Source organism: Coloeus monedula (assembly GCF_965178545.1).
Source record: "Coloeus monedula genome assembly, chromosome: 26".
NCBI lineage: Eukaryota > Metazoa > Chordata > Aves > Passeriformes > Corvidae > Coloeus > Coloeus monedula.
Window position 1 is genome coordinate 1,572,784 of NC_138806.1, and position 15,324 is coordinate 1,588,107.

The window sequence follows — 15,324 nt, forward strand, 5'->3', positions numbered from 1 at the left end:
TTTCTTTTTGCCATTTTTAACATGCCATGATGCAGAAGCTGCTGCAGCTTCCAGCACCCACATCTTCATGGCTAACCAGGACCTTCAAACAATCACAGAACACCATGGAGGGGGTTGGATGGGGAAGGACCTTCAAGACGATCTTGTTCCATCCCCTGCCATGGGCAGGACACCTTCCACTAGCCCAGGTCGCTCCACCTGGCCTTGGACACTGACAGGGATGGAGCAGCTACAGCTTCTCTGGGCAACCTGTGCCAGCCCCTCCCCACCCTGCCAGGGAACAATTCCTTCCCAATATCCCATCCAGCCCTGCTCTCTGGCAGTGGGAAGCCATTCCCTGTGCCCTGTCCCTCCATCCCTTGTCCCAAGTCCTCTCCAGCTCTCCTGGAGGCCCTGCAAGGGGCTCTGAGCTCTCCCTGGAGCCTTCTCTTCTCCAGGTGAGCACCCCCAGCTCTCCCAGCCTGGCTCCATGGCAGAGGGGCTCCAGCCCTCGGAGCATCTCCGTGGCCTCCCTCTGGACTCTCCAGCAGCTCCACATCCTTCCTGTGCTGGGGACCCCAGGGCTGGAGGCAGCTCTGCAGAATTCCCCCCTCACCTGCTGCCCATGGTTGGTTCCTGAGCTGCCAGCACACATGGCTGAGTCACTGAACTTCTCATCAAACAGTATCCCCAAGTCCTTCTCCCCAAGGCTGCTTTCAATCCATTGTCCCCCAGCCTGGATTTGTGCTTGGAATTGACCTGACCCAGGTGCAGGACCTTGCACTTGCCCTTACTGAACTTCACACACACTCACCCCTCCAGCCTGTCCAGGTGCCTCTGGATGCCACCCCTTCCCTCCAGTGTGTGACCACACCGGACAGTACAAAGCAAAGGGAAACCAGCCTGGTGGGATGCTAATCATGTAATATTTAGGGTTTAATCAATTTACCACTACAAACTTCCAAGCTTTCACAGTATTATCTACCTTTTCTTTCTTACTACGGTGTCCGACTTGATAAAGAGTTGTTGCTAAACCACAATCTCACAGAAAATCTCCCTCAGGAGCACGTTAACAGGATTCAAACTTCATTCAATATTTTTATCGATGACCAGAGGGAACAGAGCACCTGCCAGCTCAGTCTGCAGATCAGGCAGCCCAACAAAGAGTGAGCAACAGTGAGGACATGTTTGTACAGAGCAACCTGACCCATGTAAGAGTGGCTTCAGCTCCCTAACACCACGTCTGCTTTCACAGAGCCCTGTACAAACACAGCCACAGCACAGGGCTGCACCCAGCAGGCTGAGAAATCCCAGTTAAAACCTCCTCACGCAACACGGTAGCAGAAAGGATAAAAATACAGTCCAAGGGTGTGCAACAAAGGAACAGCAAACACAAAAAAAGCAGTAAGTAGATGTTTATCTCGGTATGTTATAAAGGTAAGAGTCTGCTCTAGACTCCTCTAAGCAAGTTTTCCAGTCGCAAGTGTGGACAATTTAGGATGCAGAAAGGTGTAACAACACAAAGGGAGAACAGTGAAAGAATTCAGAGCCATTAAGGCTCTCAGAAGAAGATAAATTGAGCAGAAACGTTGTATATGCCTTCACATAAGAGGACACAGCACAGTAATGTGTGCTTTGGCATAGCAGAGAAGATCAGCTAACAGCTGAAAATAAAAAAACCTAGAAGAAATATTAAGGAAAATGCAGCTTAAAATGGCTAAACTACCAGAACAATCTACAAAGGAAAATGTTCCCTATCACCAGTTGTCTTCAAGGGAGAGATACGGCAGCCAAACACAAACTCCTGGACTCAGAACTGGGCCAAACAATGGGAATTGAAAGTGATACCTGGATATTTAAAGCCATCATCCTAATATTAACTTCTGGCTTTAAAACTCTGAATGGCCAAAATCTCAAATTAACTGCCCATGGAGCTGCTTGAAAGGAGAAAGTAGCAAGAATTACTACAGGTTTAAAACCATGTGGTAGGAGAAAAGCTTCTGTCAACTGAGGAAGTGCTGCCCTAGAACTGTAGCAGTGCTTTTTATCAGATGAGCGCCTGAAGCTCCACATTCCCACACAGCGGGTGGCAGGAGCCTGGTTGGAGGGGTGGGTTTTATCTCAGAGGGGGTGACTCAGAAGAAGCTGAGGTAGCTCAGCCATGGCTTGTGGGACTGCAGGATAAAGTGTTTCCTTTCCCATTCACTCGGCCTCAGCAATGGAGAACACTGGTGTAGGAGAGAAGTGACAACACAGACCGCAGGAAGAAGGTCTATATAAAATTACCTCACCACCTGAGTCCCAGAAATCCACACTGAAGTTCAGATCCTCCTGTGATGTTCTAAAACTGGAACCAATACTATTTGATCTACTTTAGAACACATTTCCCCCCAGTCTTCTCTGCCCCTCCTTGCTCACACAGGGAGGTTAAAAAAAAATCAGTCACAGTTCTGCTGTTCATGCTTTGCTCAACTGAGAGGTCAGAATGTCCTGCCAAGGAGGTAAGAGCTGTATTCTTCCTGTGCTGGGCCCACACTGGAAATATAACCTGAATCGAATGATAAACTGAGATCTCTACACTATACTAAGAGATCTTTTAAAATCTCAGATTAATCCTTCAGTTAGGAAACACTCCATGGAAAAGGCAAAGGCTGCCTCCTGACTGCTTGCAGCTACTCCCGCCAAAGGCAAATTCACACTCCAGGATCTTGGATCAGTTGAAAGCTCAGCGTAACAGATTTTGCAGAGATTCCAACCCTCATTCCCCCGCATTAAGTTTTTCTTTTCCCAATTAGTAAAGGCAAGCAGAGAAAATGACCCTCTTTATCTCTCTGCAGTGCAGACATCAGCTCCCCGTGCCACATCGCCCTGAGCAGCTGGGCCTGCTGAAGGACATGAAAATCAAATGCACTTCCCTGAGGCAGCACCTGGGAAGTGAATTGAAGCTGCAGCCATGGCCACACTCATTAAGGATGGATTCTAAACCTCCTTGCTGCCGGCCCAGCTGTCCGGTAAAGCGCTGCCTAAGCTGCTTGGGAACAGAACTTATCCCTGACATTCTGCCAATTAAAAAGCATAAAATCCCCCTGCCAGCAGTGCTCAGCTCAACCTGCTGGAAGCAACAGGGCCAGAAGCACAGTGATGTGCTGGCTTAGCTCTTCAAATCCTTTGTGGAGGGAAAGAAAAAAAAACACCTATCTTCTTGGAATTAGCAGGAATACCCAAGCTGAGGCTCAGAATGGCCACACTTCCACCCAGCAGAGAAAACCAAGCACGGTTCTTCCTGCTGGGTGGAAGTGTTATGCCATTGTACAGACTACACAACACCAAAAAACCAAGAGACAGAACAGTCTGTGTTCCGTCTGGCTAATGATGCCAGTAAGTGCAATGTACGTAGGAAGAGGAAATTATTGTACACATAGACACATATGGCTGGTAATATTTCTGCTTCAACAATGAAAAGGAGAAAAATGCAGGAAGAAAACATTTTCTCAACATCTGGGAATAAGTGGGAGCACCACTGGATTTCAGCGAGGGAGACATCCACAATATTTATTCTTTGAGTTTGCATAGCTGATCTGAAGAATAAAATCATTGCAAATGCATAAACAGCACTAAAAATATATATTTACTTACTGCAGCAGTTTCATATGTTCATATAGATTTCATGAATGCTCCTACAATATTCTGTTAGCACCATTTACAGCTATTGTTTGGAACTCCTCAAAGTTACGGTGGTTCCCATTTGTCTCTGCCAGGGAAGCCCATCAGTCCAGGGGACAGTGGCACAGACAAGTGACAGAGCCTGTGACAGACAAGCTCCCCAATCCTTTGCCCAAACGACTAAGCTTGTCAGGAACCCAAAAATAATAGTTCTTGTATGGAAAATGGAAAAAGCTTGGGATTTAATTGGATGAGCCACTCAAGAGTTCACTCGCCACTGCAGAGCATAGAAGAGAGGATATCCCTGACCTTCCTTCTCTTGCCTTTCTCCTCCACTAATCCATTTCCCTGTCCAAGGCTCCCAAATGAAGCCGTGGGCTGGCCTGGTAAGGGAAAGATCCCCATCATAGGCAGAGCACAGCTCAAGGCCTTTCTCTGGAGCTGCCATCAGGTTCAGCACCTGCAAAATACACCAGGGGCTTTCCGACTTTCTCTAAAGTTTCAGAGCTTAAAGCAAAAGAGGAAGAGGCTCTAAGCCTTTAGTGTGGCTTCTAAAGCTACAGAGCACAGCAACAGCACAACAATCCTGTGAGGAAAAACCCAAGGGCTGCCTAATCAGTGCAGTGATATCCTCCAGTGCCATTCCTGCTTCTTTGGCAATTTCAACTTGCAAACCATTAACTTCGAGGTTCCTTCCACCAAAACACAGAGAGGAGTCACAATAATTTCAGCATATACAAGCTTCCTCCTCTCCCTCCACACCATGACCTTTATCCTTAGGGATATGTATGACTTTCTTATCCTTACACAAGCCACTCTTTTCCACAGGGCTCCTCCTTATAACTCCCTGGGAGGAGCATCACTCCCTCTGCAGCTCTCTTCATGCCCACCACATCACTTTGGCTGCAGCTATGGGAAGATCCCTCACCCCCCCTTATCTCTCCAGTTCTCGGCTGACCTCTCTGCCCAACAACCGATCTCTCCCCAGCACTTTTCCATGAACTTCAGACCATGGATACCTTCTCTTTCTCAGCTGATTTAGGTCCTTCCTTCCTGATTTTCCTGCAGTGCTGTATGTTTCCATTCCTGTCTCTCCTGATGGCACTGATCTTCCTTCAGTCAGGCACAGGGAAGAACAGCTCCCAGCAGCTCTCACCTTTAATCCACTTTTCTCCAGCACATCAGAAGCTCAGAAACCCGAGGATCACCTCTGCTAACCCTGTGCTGCCAGCTCTCCCTTGCCTACAGTGCTCAACTTGCACTCCTGCCAAACTGATCCTCCCAACCCAGACTCTTTCCAGCTTCTCTCCAGAAAGGCAGCTGATAACAATAATGAGAACTCTGAAGTGCTTTTTTTTTTCATCCAGTGACTTTTCCATTAGCCACATCACTAATCCCAAGATATTTGCCTTTCTTCCAAAGAGCTAAAAGCGTAGGTTTGACCTACGCCCTTTACTCCTGACCTTTTGTTTCTCTCCCTCTCTCCAAACTGTTACACATCCCTTCACTCTGAGGAGATCACAAAAAGATCACCCCAGAACAAAACCCAAGAGATCTCCACAGCCTCCCTCCCCATACTGCATCCATCCCTGCTCAAACTGTAATTTTAGAGCCTGTCTCCCTCTGGCCATGCTCCCTGGGACTCACCAGCCTGGCAGGGACACAGGGTCACATCTAGAGTCACCTGCTCCAAGGACAGAAATTTCACCTGCCAAAGAACTACAACTGTGTGAAAAGGGCATCCCTGACACCAACAGAAACACTCCTGGTTTTGCTGTATTTGCAGACCGGGATTTTCTAGACAGGCACAAGCAGGTATATTCTTACCTATGGCCACAGCAGCCCTGCAAATACCCAGCACAGCGAGCATTTCCTGTATTCCACAGGAATTCCTGTATTCCTCTTACAGCTCAAGCAATCTCTGCCTAAATACAGAGAAGAAAATTCAAAAGTCTTCTCTGGAAGTGACTTCAAACCTTATTTTTCCTTCTTCTTCATCTAAAAGCTTTCCTTCATCAATAGACTATGGAAAAACTGTTAGATTGCCCAGCTGTGAGGGTAGGTGCACAGACCCTTGAGCTCCCAAAATTCAGCGTGACCTTGTCCCAGTCCCCCTCGGATCACCTCTTCCACAGCTCACCCTTTTCACCTTCAGTCCTCCACAAGCCTCAACCAGCTCCAAACTGCTCTTCCCAGGGGACTGATTCCACTTTTCCCTCACAGGAAGCTTTAACATGAAATAAAATGTCTCTCTTCTCCCTGGCATATTTTCAGGCAGGGAAGAACAGAGCAGTGACCCTTCCATAAAACCAAATCCTACTTTTTTATTTTTCACTCTAGTCTATGGGAAAGACAATAAAAGCCTGGTACTTAGCACAGAGAAATTCCAATTTAGAACAGTGCCCTTTTTTAAAGCCAAGGGGACACAGGGTTGTGACTTGAGTTATTGTCCCCTGGTACACTCAGCAGCTTCCAAGATCTCGGGATCGGGTAATGGAGCCGAATTTCCTCCCTGACATCACCACACGTTCCCCCTGCGTGCCCAGAGCCACGACACAGTAACAGGTTTTGCCACTACAATTAAGTTTTCTTGCCGTGGGGTTTCCCCATAAAGGGACAGGAACAAGGACATCCAAAGGCAAACGTGGACACGACTGCAGAGCTCACCCGTTCCCTGGGCACAACCACAGTACTCAACCTGGTTTAGGTTCCCCCTCTCTCCCTTACCAAAGGATTACGAGAAATGTGCTTTCAAGCCCAAGATCTGGCTCGCTCCACTTCCTGAAACACAAACTTCAAAGCCAAATCAGACGATTTCAGTGTTAATTATGGCTCATTTCTTCATTTAAGGAAATGAAGGATGCAAACGAGCCTATGTTTGGGGCTGTGGCAGGAGCCAAACCTCCATCCTCAGAGCAGGCGATGCCAATAGTGCACACAACCACGCTGGTATTTATTTTCTTATGTGTTCTAAAACAGTTTAATAACAATTTTTGAAGTCTGCACCCCTTATAACACCCAGAAGCAACATAAGTTAGTCACTCCTGGATGTCCTGACTGCTTCCAAGACTGCACCTTAATGCCAGATTAAGCAGAATTACGCAAGCTCCACATTATAAAAACCCTCCCAGGTCTTTGGGTGAAAGGCCCAAGTGAGGATGAACAGCACCATTCCAACTCCAAGCTTCCGAAACAAGGACCCACAGAACAGCTCATCCACGGCTCTCCTCGAGCAGCGTTATCCTCGCTCCTTTTGTTTTCCTTTCTAACCCCGAGACTCTCTCGGGCTGAAGTCAGAGAACAACATGTCATTGTTCAAGCTTAATGAGTCAACGTTAATTTTCCCATTGTTTATTTAAACCCCCTTTAAAACAGCATCAGTGGCGTTAATTACGTTGAAATACTGATGTTTTGTTAGGGAGCCGGGTGTGAGAAGGAAGAGGCGTTTTCCACAGAGAAGCGGGTCGCTGGCAGATGTTCGGACGGCGCGGTGCGGATCTCGGGGGGAGTGATCCGACCCCTCACGGGGAAGTGGGTGATCCCCTCATCAGGGGGCTGGTTCCCTCACCGGGAAGGGGCCCAACCCCTCACGGGGGTGGTCGGTCCCATCGCAGGTGGAGGGTTGATCCCCTCACCGTTCTCCCCCGCCGGGTCGGCCCCTTGCCTCCGCCGTCGCAACACGCTACCCGCTGTCCCCCGCCCCCGGGCCGCTCTCCCCTGCCGCGGGTCACCTTGACAGCCAGCCCCGGCCCCCCGCACTCCCCTCTGTGCCGCTCCCCGCCGCGGCGCAGCGCCGGGCCCGCGCACAAAGCCCCGGCCGGGGGTGGGGAGGGCGACCAAGCCCGGCCTGAGAGACCGCGGTCGCGCGGGGCGGCGCGAGGGAAGTACCTGGAAGTCCCTGTCCTCGTTGAAGCGGGAGAACCTGTCCGCCATTTCGCGCCGGCCCAACCCGGCCCGGCCCCGCTCCGGCCGCCGCCGCCGCCTCCGCCCTCAGCGCCGCCCGCCTGCACCGCCCCCGCCGCACCGCGCATGCGCCGCCCGCCGATCACGTGCGCAGCAAAGCGGGTCACGTGATCGGCAACGAGGGGTTCCCTCAACACGGCGCCACCGTGCGGAGCGGCGGAGAAGAGCGGCTACTGCAGAGGGGCCCGGTGGGGCGGCGGCGGCAGGACCGGCCCGCAGACAGCGACACGCCGGGGGTCGGCACACCGAGGAGACGGAACCGGCTCGCACGGCCGGCCGCGCCCTCAAGGCTGCGCCGCGACAGGTCACGTTCCGCCGAGCCGCGCTACGCGTCTGGCTGCAGATGGCAACGCGCATGCGCACCCCAGCGGCCAATGACAGCGCGAGCGACGACACGCGCGCGCCCGACAACCAATGAGGGCGCGGGCAGCGCACGCGCGTGCCTAGCAGCCAATTAGGGCGCGAGCTGCCGCGCAGCGCGGGGCTCCCTTTCCCGCCCCCTGTTGTGCGCATGTGCAAAGCCGTCACACGGTGAGAGCTCGACTCGGGGAACAGAGAGGCGAGCCCCGCTTCAGCGTTCCCGCCCTCCGGCTCTAGCCAATGGGAGCTGCCCCAGTCGCTTGAATGATGGTCGTGCGAGCCAATGGGAGCGCGGGCTCTCCACCGCCCCCCGGTGTGTGCCTCGGGCCGTGCCGCCTGCCGGGGCGGCGCATGCGCAGAGCCGGCTCGGCGGGGCCCGCGCGGGGGTGGCTGAAGTGGCCCGGAGCCCTCGGCGCTGGGAGCGGCCCCGGGCCTGGGGCGAGCCCTGACGAGGGTAATAGTGCCCGCGCCCAGCCCTGAGGTGGGGGCCAGCACAAATCCTGAGGCGGATCGCGGTGCTCAGAGCTAGCCCCGCGGTGCAGCCCACGGCCCGGCGGAGCCGTGCTCGTGTCCCTGGCTCGTGCCCCGGCCCTCCGGCTGGGCTGCAGGAGCCTCTCCTCGTCCCTTGGTGGGAAGTGTGTGCCCGGCTCGTGCCGCCACAGCCGTCCTTCTCTGCAGTGGCACAGCAGCAGTGCCGTGGGCAATACCGGCGGGCTGGGGGCCGGTGCTAGGTTAGGGGTTGGAGTCTCCGTCTGGTTTTGGGATCGGGATCGGGTCTAGGATCTAGATCTGGGTCTGGATTTGGGGGCTAGGGCTGGCGACCTGGGGCTGAAGGATGGATTTGGGGGCCTTGACTGGTTTCGGGGTCTAGGTCTGGGTCTGGATTTGCGGGCTAGGGCTGCGTTTGGAGTCTGGGTCTGGAATCTGGGATCTGGGTCTAGGTTTGAGGTTTGGGTCTGTGTCTGTGGAGGTCTCTGCTCCTCCATCCCCCAGCACAGCTGTCACCAGCTGTCCCTGAGCACAGTGCCGTGTGTCGCCGGCCCTCCGCCTGCCCTGACAGCAGGAAAAACGGATCCCATCTGTCTCCATTCATTCCCTACTTTCCCTCTCTCCGCAGCAGCCTCTCTGCCCGGGCCCTGCTGCCCTCTGCCGCCTGTCAGGGCAGGCTGAGGGAGAGGAGTTCGGGATCGGGGCTGGCTGCAGTGTGTTCTCAGTGCCTCCATGTGCCGCCACACCTGGCCCTGAGGGGTCACCTGTGCCCTGCGCAGCGAGGCAGCGAGTGCTGAAGCAGTGGTTGTGCTTTCTGCTCCACGGGGTAGCTCTAGACTCGATCTGTCCTTACAGTGAGCTAGGCTGGCCTGTGCTGCCAGAACTCCTGCGTGGAACATGTGCCTCTCTCTTGTTAGGGAATGCTGTGCTCAGCCTGCTACCCCACCGCAGCAGCCCTGTGGGAATGCCCCCAGGATTGCCTGGAAATTAAAACCTCCCAGGAAAGGGAGGTTGTGGATGCCCCAAGCCTGGCAGTGCTCAAAGCCAGGTTGGGTCCAAGGCCTTGAGCAACCTGCTCTAGGGGGAGGTATCCCTGCCCATGGAGGGGAGGTGGGACTAGATGGTCTTTAAGGTCCATCCCAACCCCTTAACATCCTGTGATTCTAATTGTGGCTCTCTCCTGGGACCAGCCAGCCCTGTGTGCTGAGAAGGACTTGCTGGCTGTGGCTGGGACCTCTGCATTGCAGGGTGGCTGTGAGAGCCTTTGCTGGGCAGAAACAATCTCGAATTTCCTCCTCACTGCCCTAAGAAAGTCGAGTTGATGCTCTGCCTGTCTGCTTTGCTCAACGCACCACAAAAGCCCCAGAGTCCCATGTCAGGTCTGTGGTCCCCTCCTTGTCCTCCCAAAGCACCCAGCTGGGTCCAGGTGGGCAGGATTGGACTGGGACCCCTGCCCAGGGAGTGTGGCCATACCCTGTGGAGCAGCCCTGTGGGTGACTTGGTCAAATGAACACAAGTGTCCTGCACTCTTGGGCTCAGTGCAGGGGCTGTGCCCACAACAGGGAGCTCCTGCCCCACCCCGGCGGTCACTGGGACCCCCACCCACCATGGGGTGCTGGGCAGACAAGGCCCTGCAGGGAGATGGGGCTGTGTCAAGGTGGGATGAACCTGGAACAGGGAATGTGGGTACTCCTGGGGAGGGTGGCAGCCCCCTTGGCAGGACCCAGCTGGGGTGGTATCCTTTGCCCCATCTCAACATCCCCCCCACCCCGCTGGGTGCACAAAGCTGGTGCTCATCATTGCCCATGGGTGGGGGGCACCCAGCCCTGCCTGCCTGAGCTTTGGGAACCTGGCACTCCAGGGGTGCTGAGCTCAGAGCAGGGGTGCTCCAGGGGCTGGGTGCCCACAGTGCTGCCCAAGGCCTTTCAGCCCTGCTTGTGTCCCTTGGTGCCATAGAGGTGAGCTGGGACAGTCCCTGGGCTTCTCTGCCTGCGGTGCCCGAGGGGCACAGTGTCCCCAGCGCAGGGGACCCCAGAGCCCAGCATGGGCAGAGGCCCCTCTCTGCATCCACCAGGGCCCCTCTTCTCTGGGGCCCTCTCTGGGCTGTGCTCCCCAGCCCTGCTGCCACAGGAGCAGGAGGGAGGCCAGGAATTAATGCCCCCCCCCGGGGGGCATAATGCATTAATGCCCACGCCAAGGGCCTGTGCTGCTGGGGACATGTGCTCACCAGGACCTGTGGCTGTTGGGGGACACATCTGCCCCACTCTGGTACCCTCTAGCCTGGAGGGACTGGCACAGGGACAGCTCCGTGTCCCACTGGGCACAGGGACAACTCAGTGTCCTTGTTGGGAACAACTTCATGCCACTGTCTGACACAGGGACAGCTCAGTCTGGGCACAGGGACAACTCTGTCCCCATTGGGCATGGGGACAGCTCAATGTCCCTGTGTCAGCTCTGTGCCCCCACTGGGCTGGGGACAGTTGGAATGGCTGTGTGACACCACAGAGTGTGACACTTCTGGTCGTGCTGAGCCCACTCCACCCTGCAGGGGTGTTTGGTTGCTGCTGGGGGACAGATGGGCACTCAGGGGACCCTGAGAGTCACCAAAGGCCAGTGGCATGGGCTTACTGGTGTCCCCACACCCAGCCCTGACACAGGAGGGTATAAATAACAGCTCTGTCACCTCCTGTCACATGCCCAGTGCTGGCAGGTCCCCTGCCCCCAGCCAGGGGCACAGCTGTTCCTGGGAGAGGGAGAGATGGCCAAGGGGGCACCCCATCCCTCCTGTGCTTCCACCACAGGGGCCACCCCACAGACCACGAACAGTTCAGTTCCCAGGGAGCACCCAGGGGTCCAGGCTGTTCCTGTGGGGCATCACTGTCACTGCCCTGGGAACACAGACCCCAACCCAGCATGGGGACAGAGCCGAGATGGCCGTACCATGCCATCCCCACAATACGGGGTCCCTGCGCCCCATGGGGACCCATTGCCAGCTCCAGGTGCTTCTCTGGGAACTTACAGGGCATTTCCAACCCCAAAGCAGGCCAAAAAGGGAAACTTCCCCCCCCCCCCCCCCCCCCCCGATCCCACACGCTCCATGGGCAGAAATGGTAACTGCGGTCCCCGGGTGGCTCTAAAAATACCCGAGCCCTGACAGTGACAGCTGCAGCCGGGCCAGGGGGACCCGCAGGGGGGCCGGGGCTGGCAGCCCCGGGTGTCCCCTCCCTGCCGGGACAGCCCTTGGCGCTTTCCACACTCCATTTCGGGGACCCCCAGGCTCTCGCCCCGCTGCCCCCGTGTCCCAGCGGGACGGTGCCATGGGGCAGCGGCCGTGTGCCCGCTGTGCCCACCCCGGCCGCGCGGCCTGGCCGCCGGCACGCGGCCGTCACGGCACGGTGGCAGTGGCGCTGGCTGTCCCCGGCCTCCCCGAAGCCCCTAATCCATCTCTCGCAGCAGGAGATGCCTAAGCTGCCTTTTCATGCCGGCTCCTCCGCGCGCGGCCTCGCGCGCTCTCAATGCCGGCGCTGGCAGGAGATGTGTCGGACAAGCCGAGGGGATCCCTCCCCCGCCAGCAAGGTCAAGGTGTGCTTAAGCCACTTTCCTCTGCGCCCGCCCCGGCGGGCTCCGTGCCCCGCCGACACCCGGGGTGGCTTTGGGGGACACCATGGCATTGGGGTCTCACCACCCCGAGGGATCCAGGCAGCCAGACCCATATTGTGGTGGAGGCTCATCCCCCCAGCTCCTCACAGCCACTCTCGGGGTCACTCACCAGCTCCCTGGTCCCAGCCAGGGACCCTCTGTGGTCGTTGGCTAAAGCTGTGCCCACTGCCTACCAGGCTGCCCCCAGGGCTGGGGCACCCCAGGGCTCACCCCACAGGTGCCCTAGGGCTCGGCTCACCCCACACGCACCCCAGGGCTCACCTCTGCCCCCCAACCCCCTGCGCAGTGCTGCTCACAGACCCCTCCCACCCACGGAGCCACTGCAGAACATCAGACCAGTTTAGACCAGTACAAACCAGGCCTGAGCACTACTCTCCCTAGCCCACAGGGTGGAGAGCATGTGTGTGTGTGTGTGTGTGTGTGTGTGTGTGTGAGAGAATCTGTGTGTTTGTGTGCACACGTGTGTGTGTGTGCACTGTCTCTGTGTCTGTGTGTGTGTGCACTGTGTCTGTGTGCACACGTGTCTGTGTGTGTGCACTGTCTCTGTGTCTGTGTGTGTGCACTCTGTGTGTGCACTGTGTCTGTGTGTGTGTGCACTGTCTGTGTGTGTGTGCACTCTGTGTGTGTGTGTGCACTGTCTGTGTGTGTGTGCAGTCTGTGTGTGTGTGTGCACTGTCTGTGTGTGTGTGCGCTGTGTGCACACGTGTGTGTATGTGCACTCTGTGTGCACTGTGTCTGTGTGTGTGTGCAGTCTGTGTGTGTGTGTGTGCACTGTCTGTGTGTGTGTGCATTCTGTGTGTGTGTGTGCACTGTCTGTGTGTGCACTGTCTGTGTGTGTGTGTGCACTGTCTGTGTGTGTGTGCGCTGTGTGCACACGTGTGTGTATGTGCACTCTGTGTGCACTGTGTCTGTGTGTGTGTGCAGTCTGTGTGTGTGTGTGTGCACTGTCTGTGTGTGTGTGCACTCTGTGTGTGTGTGTGCACTGTCTGTGTGTGCACTGTCTGTGTGTGTGTGCACTGTCTGTGTGTGTGTGCGCTGTGTGCACACGTGTGTGTATGTGCACTCTGTGTGCACTGTGTCTGTGTGTGTGTGCACTGTCTGTGTGTGTGCACTCTGTGTGTGTGTGTGCACTCTGTGTGTGTGTGTGCACTGTGTCTGTGTGTGCACTTGTGTGCCCGCTCATGCCCATGTGTGCAGGGCCCCCGCAGTGCCCATGCCCAGGACCCCGTGTCACTCTTGTTCCCTTGGTGACAGACCCCCATCCTCTGCTGGCACCTCGCGCCCGCCGCCAGCCAGGGCCTTTGTGCCTGGTTTTAATTAGAGGCTCTTAAGTGTGAAACAAAGCCGAGGGCAGGGCCAGGGGGCCCTTCCCTTCCTCTGTGCTCCTGGGGGACCCCCGGGGTCCCCGTCCTGCCTGGCATTGCCTGCCACAGCCATTCCCCACTTCTGCTCCTGCCATCCTCTGTGCCCATCCCTAAGGGACACGTAGTGCAAACTGGTGCTGCCAGTGCCCCCTCAAAGTATAGTCCTCCAGACTGGTGCTGGCCACCAGCCCCACATAGGGCCATGTGTGGGGCCTGTGCCAGCTGTGGTACTGCCCCCAGTGTCACCCCCAGGCCACCTGACCAGAAAGAGGCCACCAGCCTGTCGCTGGGCTAGGGTGCTGCTGGGGGTCCAACGGCCCCCATCCTTGGCCTTGATGGGTGCAGGGAGGACCCCACAAGCACCCTGGCACCTCATCGTGCTGGAAGAATCCCAGGACAGGGGCTGCATGGGCACCATGTCCTCCTCCACCAGGGACATGGGAGCCACCAGCCTCTTGGAGGTGGTGGTATCCATGGGCCTCCCCCTTGGGTGCTGGGAGCAGAGGACTGGAAACACTGGGTGCCCACCAGCCTCCCCCAGTGCTGTACTGGGATGAAGTGAGGGTGGAGCAGTGGAAGGACTGGGAGTCCTGGGTGCCCCCCACCCTAAGCAGCTCTGTGAGGACATGAAGGGGAGCTGGGTTTAGCCCCATACTCCCAGTAAAGCCCAGTCTGGGCAGCACCCACCCTCTCCCACTGGGTGCAAGCATTGGTTGTTGTCTTCACAGTGTTTCCTGCACCCAGGATACCAACCCCAGTGTCCTCTGGGAAGCTTTGGGGAGGGGGCAGCACCCTCTGCCACCCCTCATGCCCCTGGCAGGGCCTGGGGATGGGGCTGGGAGCCTGGTGACAGGGACAAGTAGTATCAACAGGATTCCTTGGCCACTCTGAATGTCCCTGTGAGGGTACACCCCTGAGCAGGCAGCACGCCCCTGGCTGCCTCCTTGGGGTGTCCCCTGACACCCCCAGCCCACCCAGGGGTCCTTTCGGGCTGACTGGTGGGTCTGCTCTGGGTTTCGCCCTCCTGAGGAGGCCTTGGCACCCGCTTTAAGACGAACCATGTCCCTGTGTGTCCCTGGAGGCTCTGGGGACCCTTGTCCTGAGCCACCACTACCCAGGAGGACAGGGAGCACTGAGACAGCCTCTGCAACCCCCTCTGGAAGTGAAACCCCCCCATCTCCGGTAAGAAGCCAAAATCCGGAGTGTTTAGGAAGCCAAGATCCACGTGGCTGTGCAGCCACCCCTGCACCTCTCCGTCCCTGTCCCTGTGGGCCTGGGGGACACGGCGGGGGTCACCCAACCAGACCGTGCCGCCACAGGGCCGAGAGGAGCAGCGGCCGGAGCAGCCGCCCCGCGTTCCCACTGCAGCCGGGGAGCGGGAATGGGAGCAGGAACGGGCCGGAGGCAGCGCTGGCCGAGCTCCGGGCTCCGGGCTCGGCCCCCGCCACCGGCGCCGTGCCAGCCCCTCTCCGCCGCCTCCCGCCCGGGACCACCGGACACCCACCGACCCCGGCCGTGCCCGGGCACACGGCGGGGCCCAAGGGCAGTACCCCTGGATGCCCCATCGGGGACAGCCGGCCCTGGCTCCCATCTCACCGCCTCACCCCACAGCAGCCCCGGAGCCTCCGCCAGCCCCGGGAGCGGGGAGAGCCCCCGGCAGCCCCGCGGGGACACCCGGCACGTCCGGGCCGGGGAGGCTGGCGGGGAGGGGGGCCCGGCAGCATCGTGTGTCCCGTCTTTCCCCCCCAGGCTTTGATTTTGGAGCCCCCCCCCCCGCCCTTCCCCCTCGGCCAGGAGCCGCAATGGTTTCAATTACGCTCTGAAAGGCGGTGGGGCCCCCTCTTTT

General features: G+C 57.1%; 1 protein-coding gene across 5 annotated transcripts in view; it reads right to left on the minus strand.

Annotated features, from left to right (window-relative positions):
• Positions 1 to 7,656, minus strand: part of GPATCH8 (G-patch domain containing 8) — a 55,981-nt gene extending 48,325 nt beyond the window's left edge. For 4 of the 5 annotated variants that reach the window (XM_082297420.1, XM_082297422.1, XM_082297423.1 and 1 more), the window contains exon 1: positions 7,531 to 7,594. Coding sequence is in view for 1 of the 5 variants with exons in the window: in XM_082297419.1 (XP_082153545.1) it covers positions 7,531 to 7,575 (45 nt within the window). In the remaining 4 variants the exon portion in view is untranslated. Of the gene's footprint in view, positions 1 to 7,530 lie in introns of all 5 variants that reach the window. The other variant, XM_082297419.1, reaches the window with a different exon arrangement.
• Between the last annotated feature and the right edge of the window lie 7,668 nt (positions 7,657 to 15,324).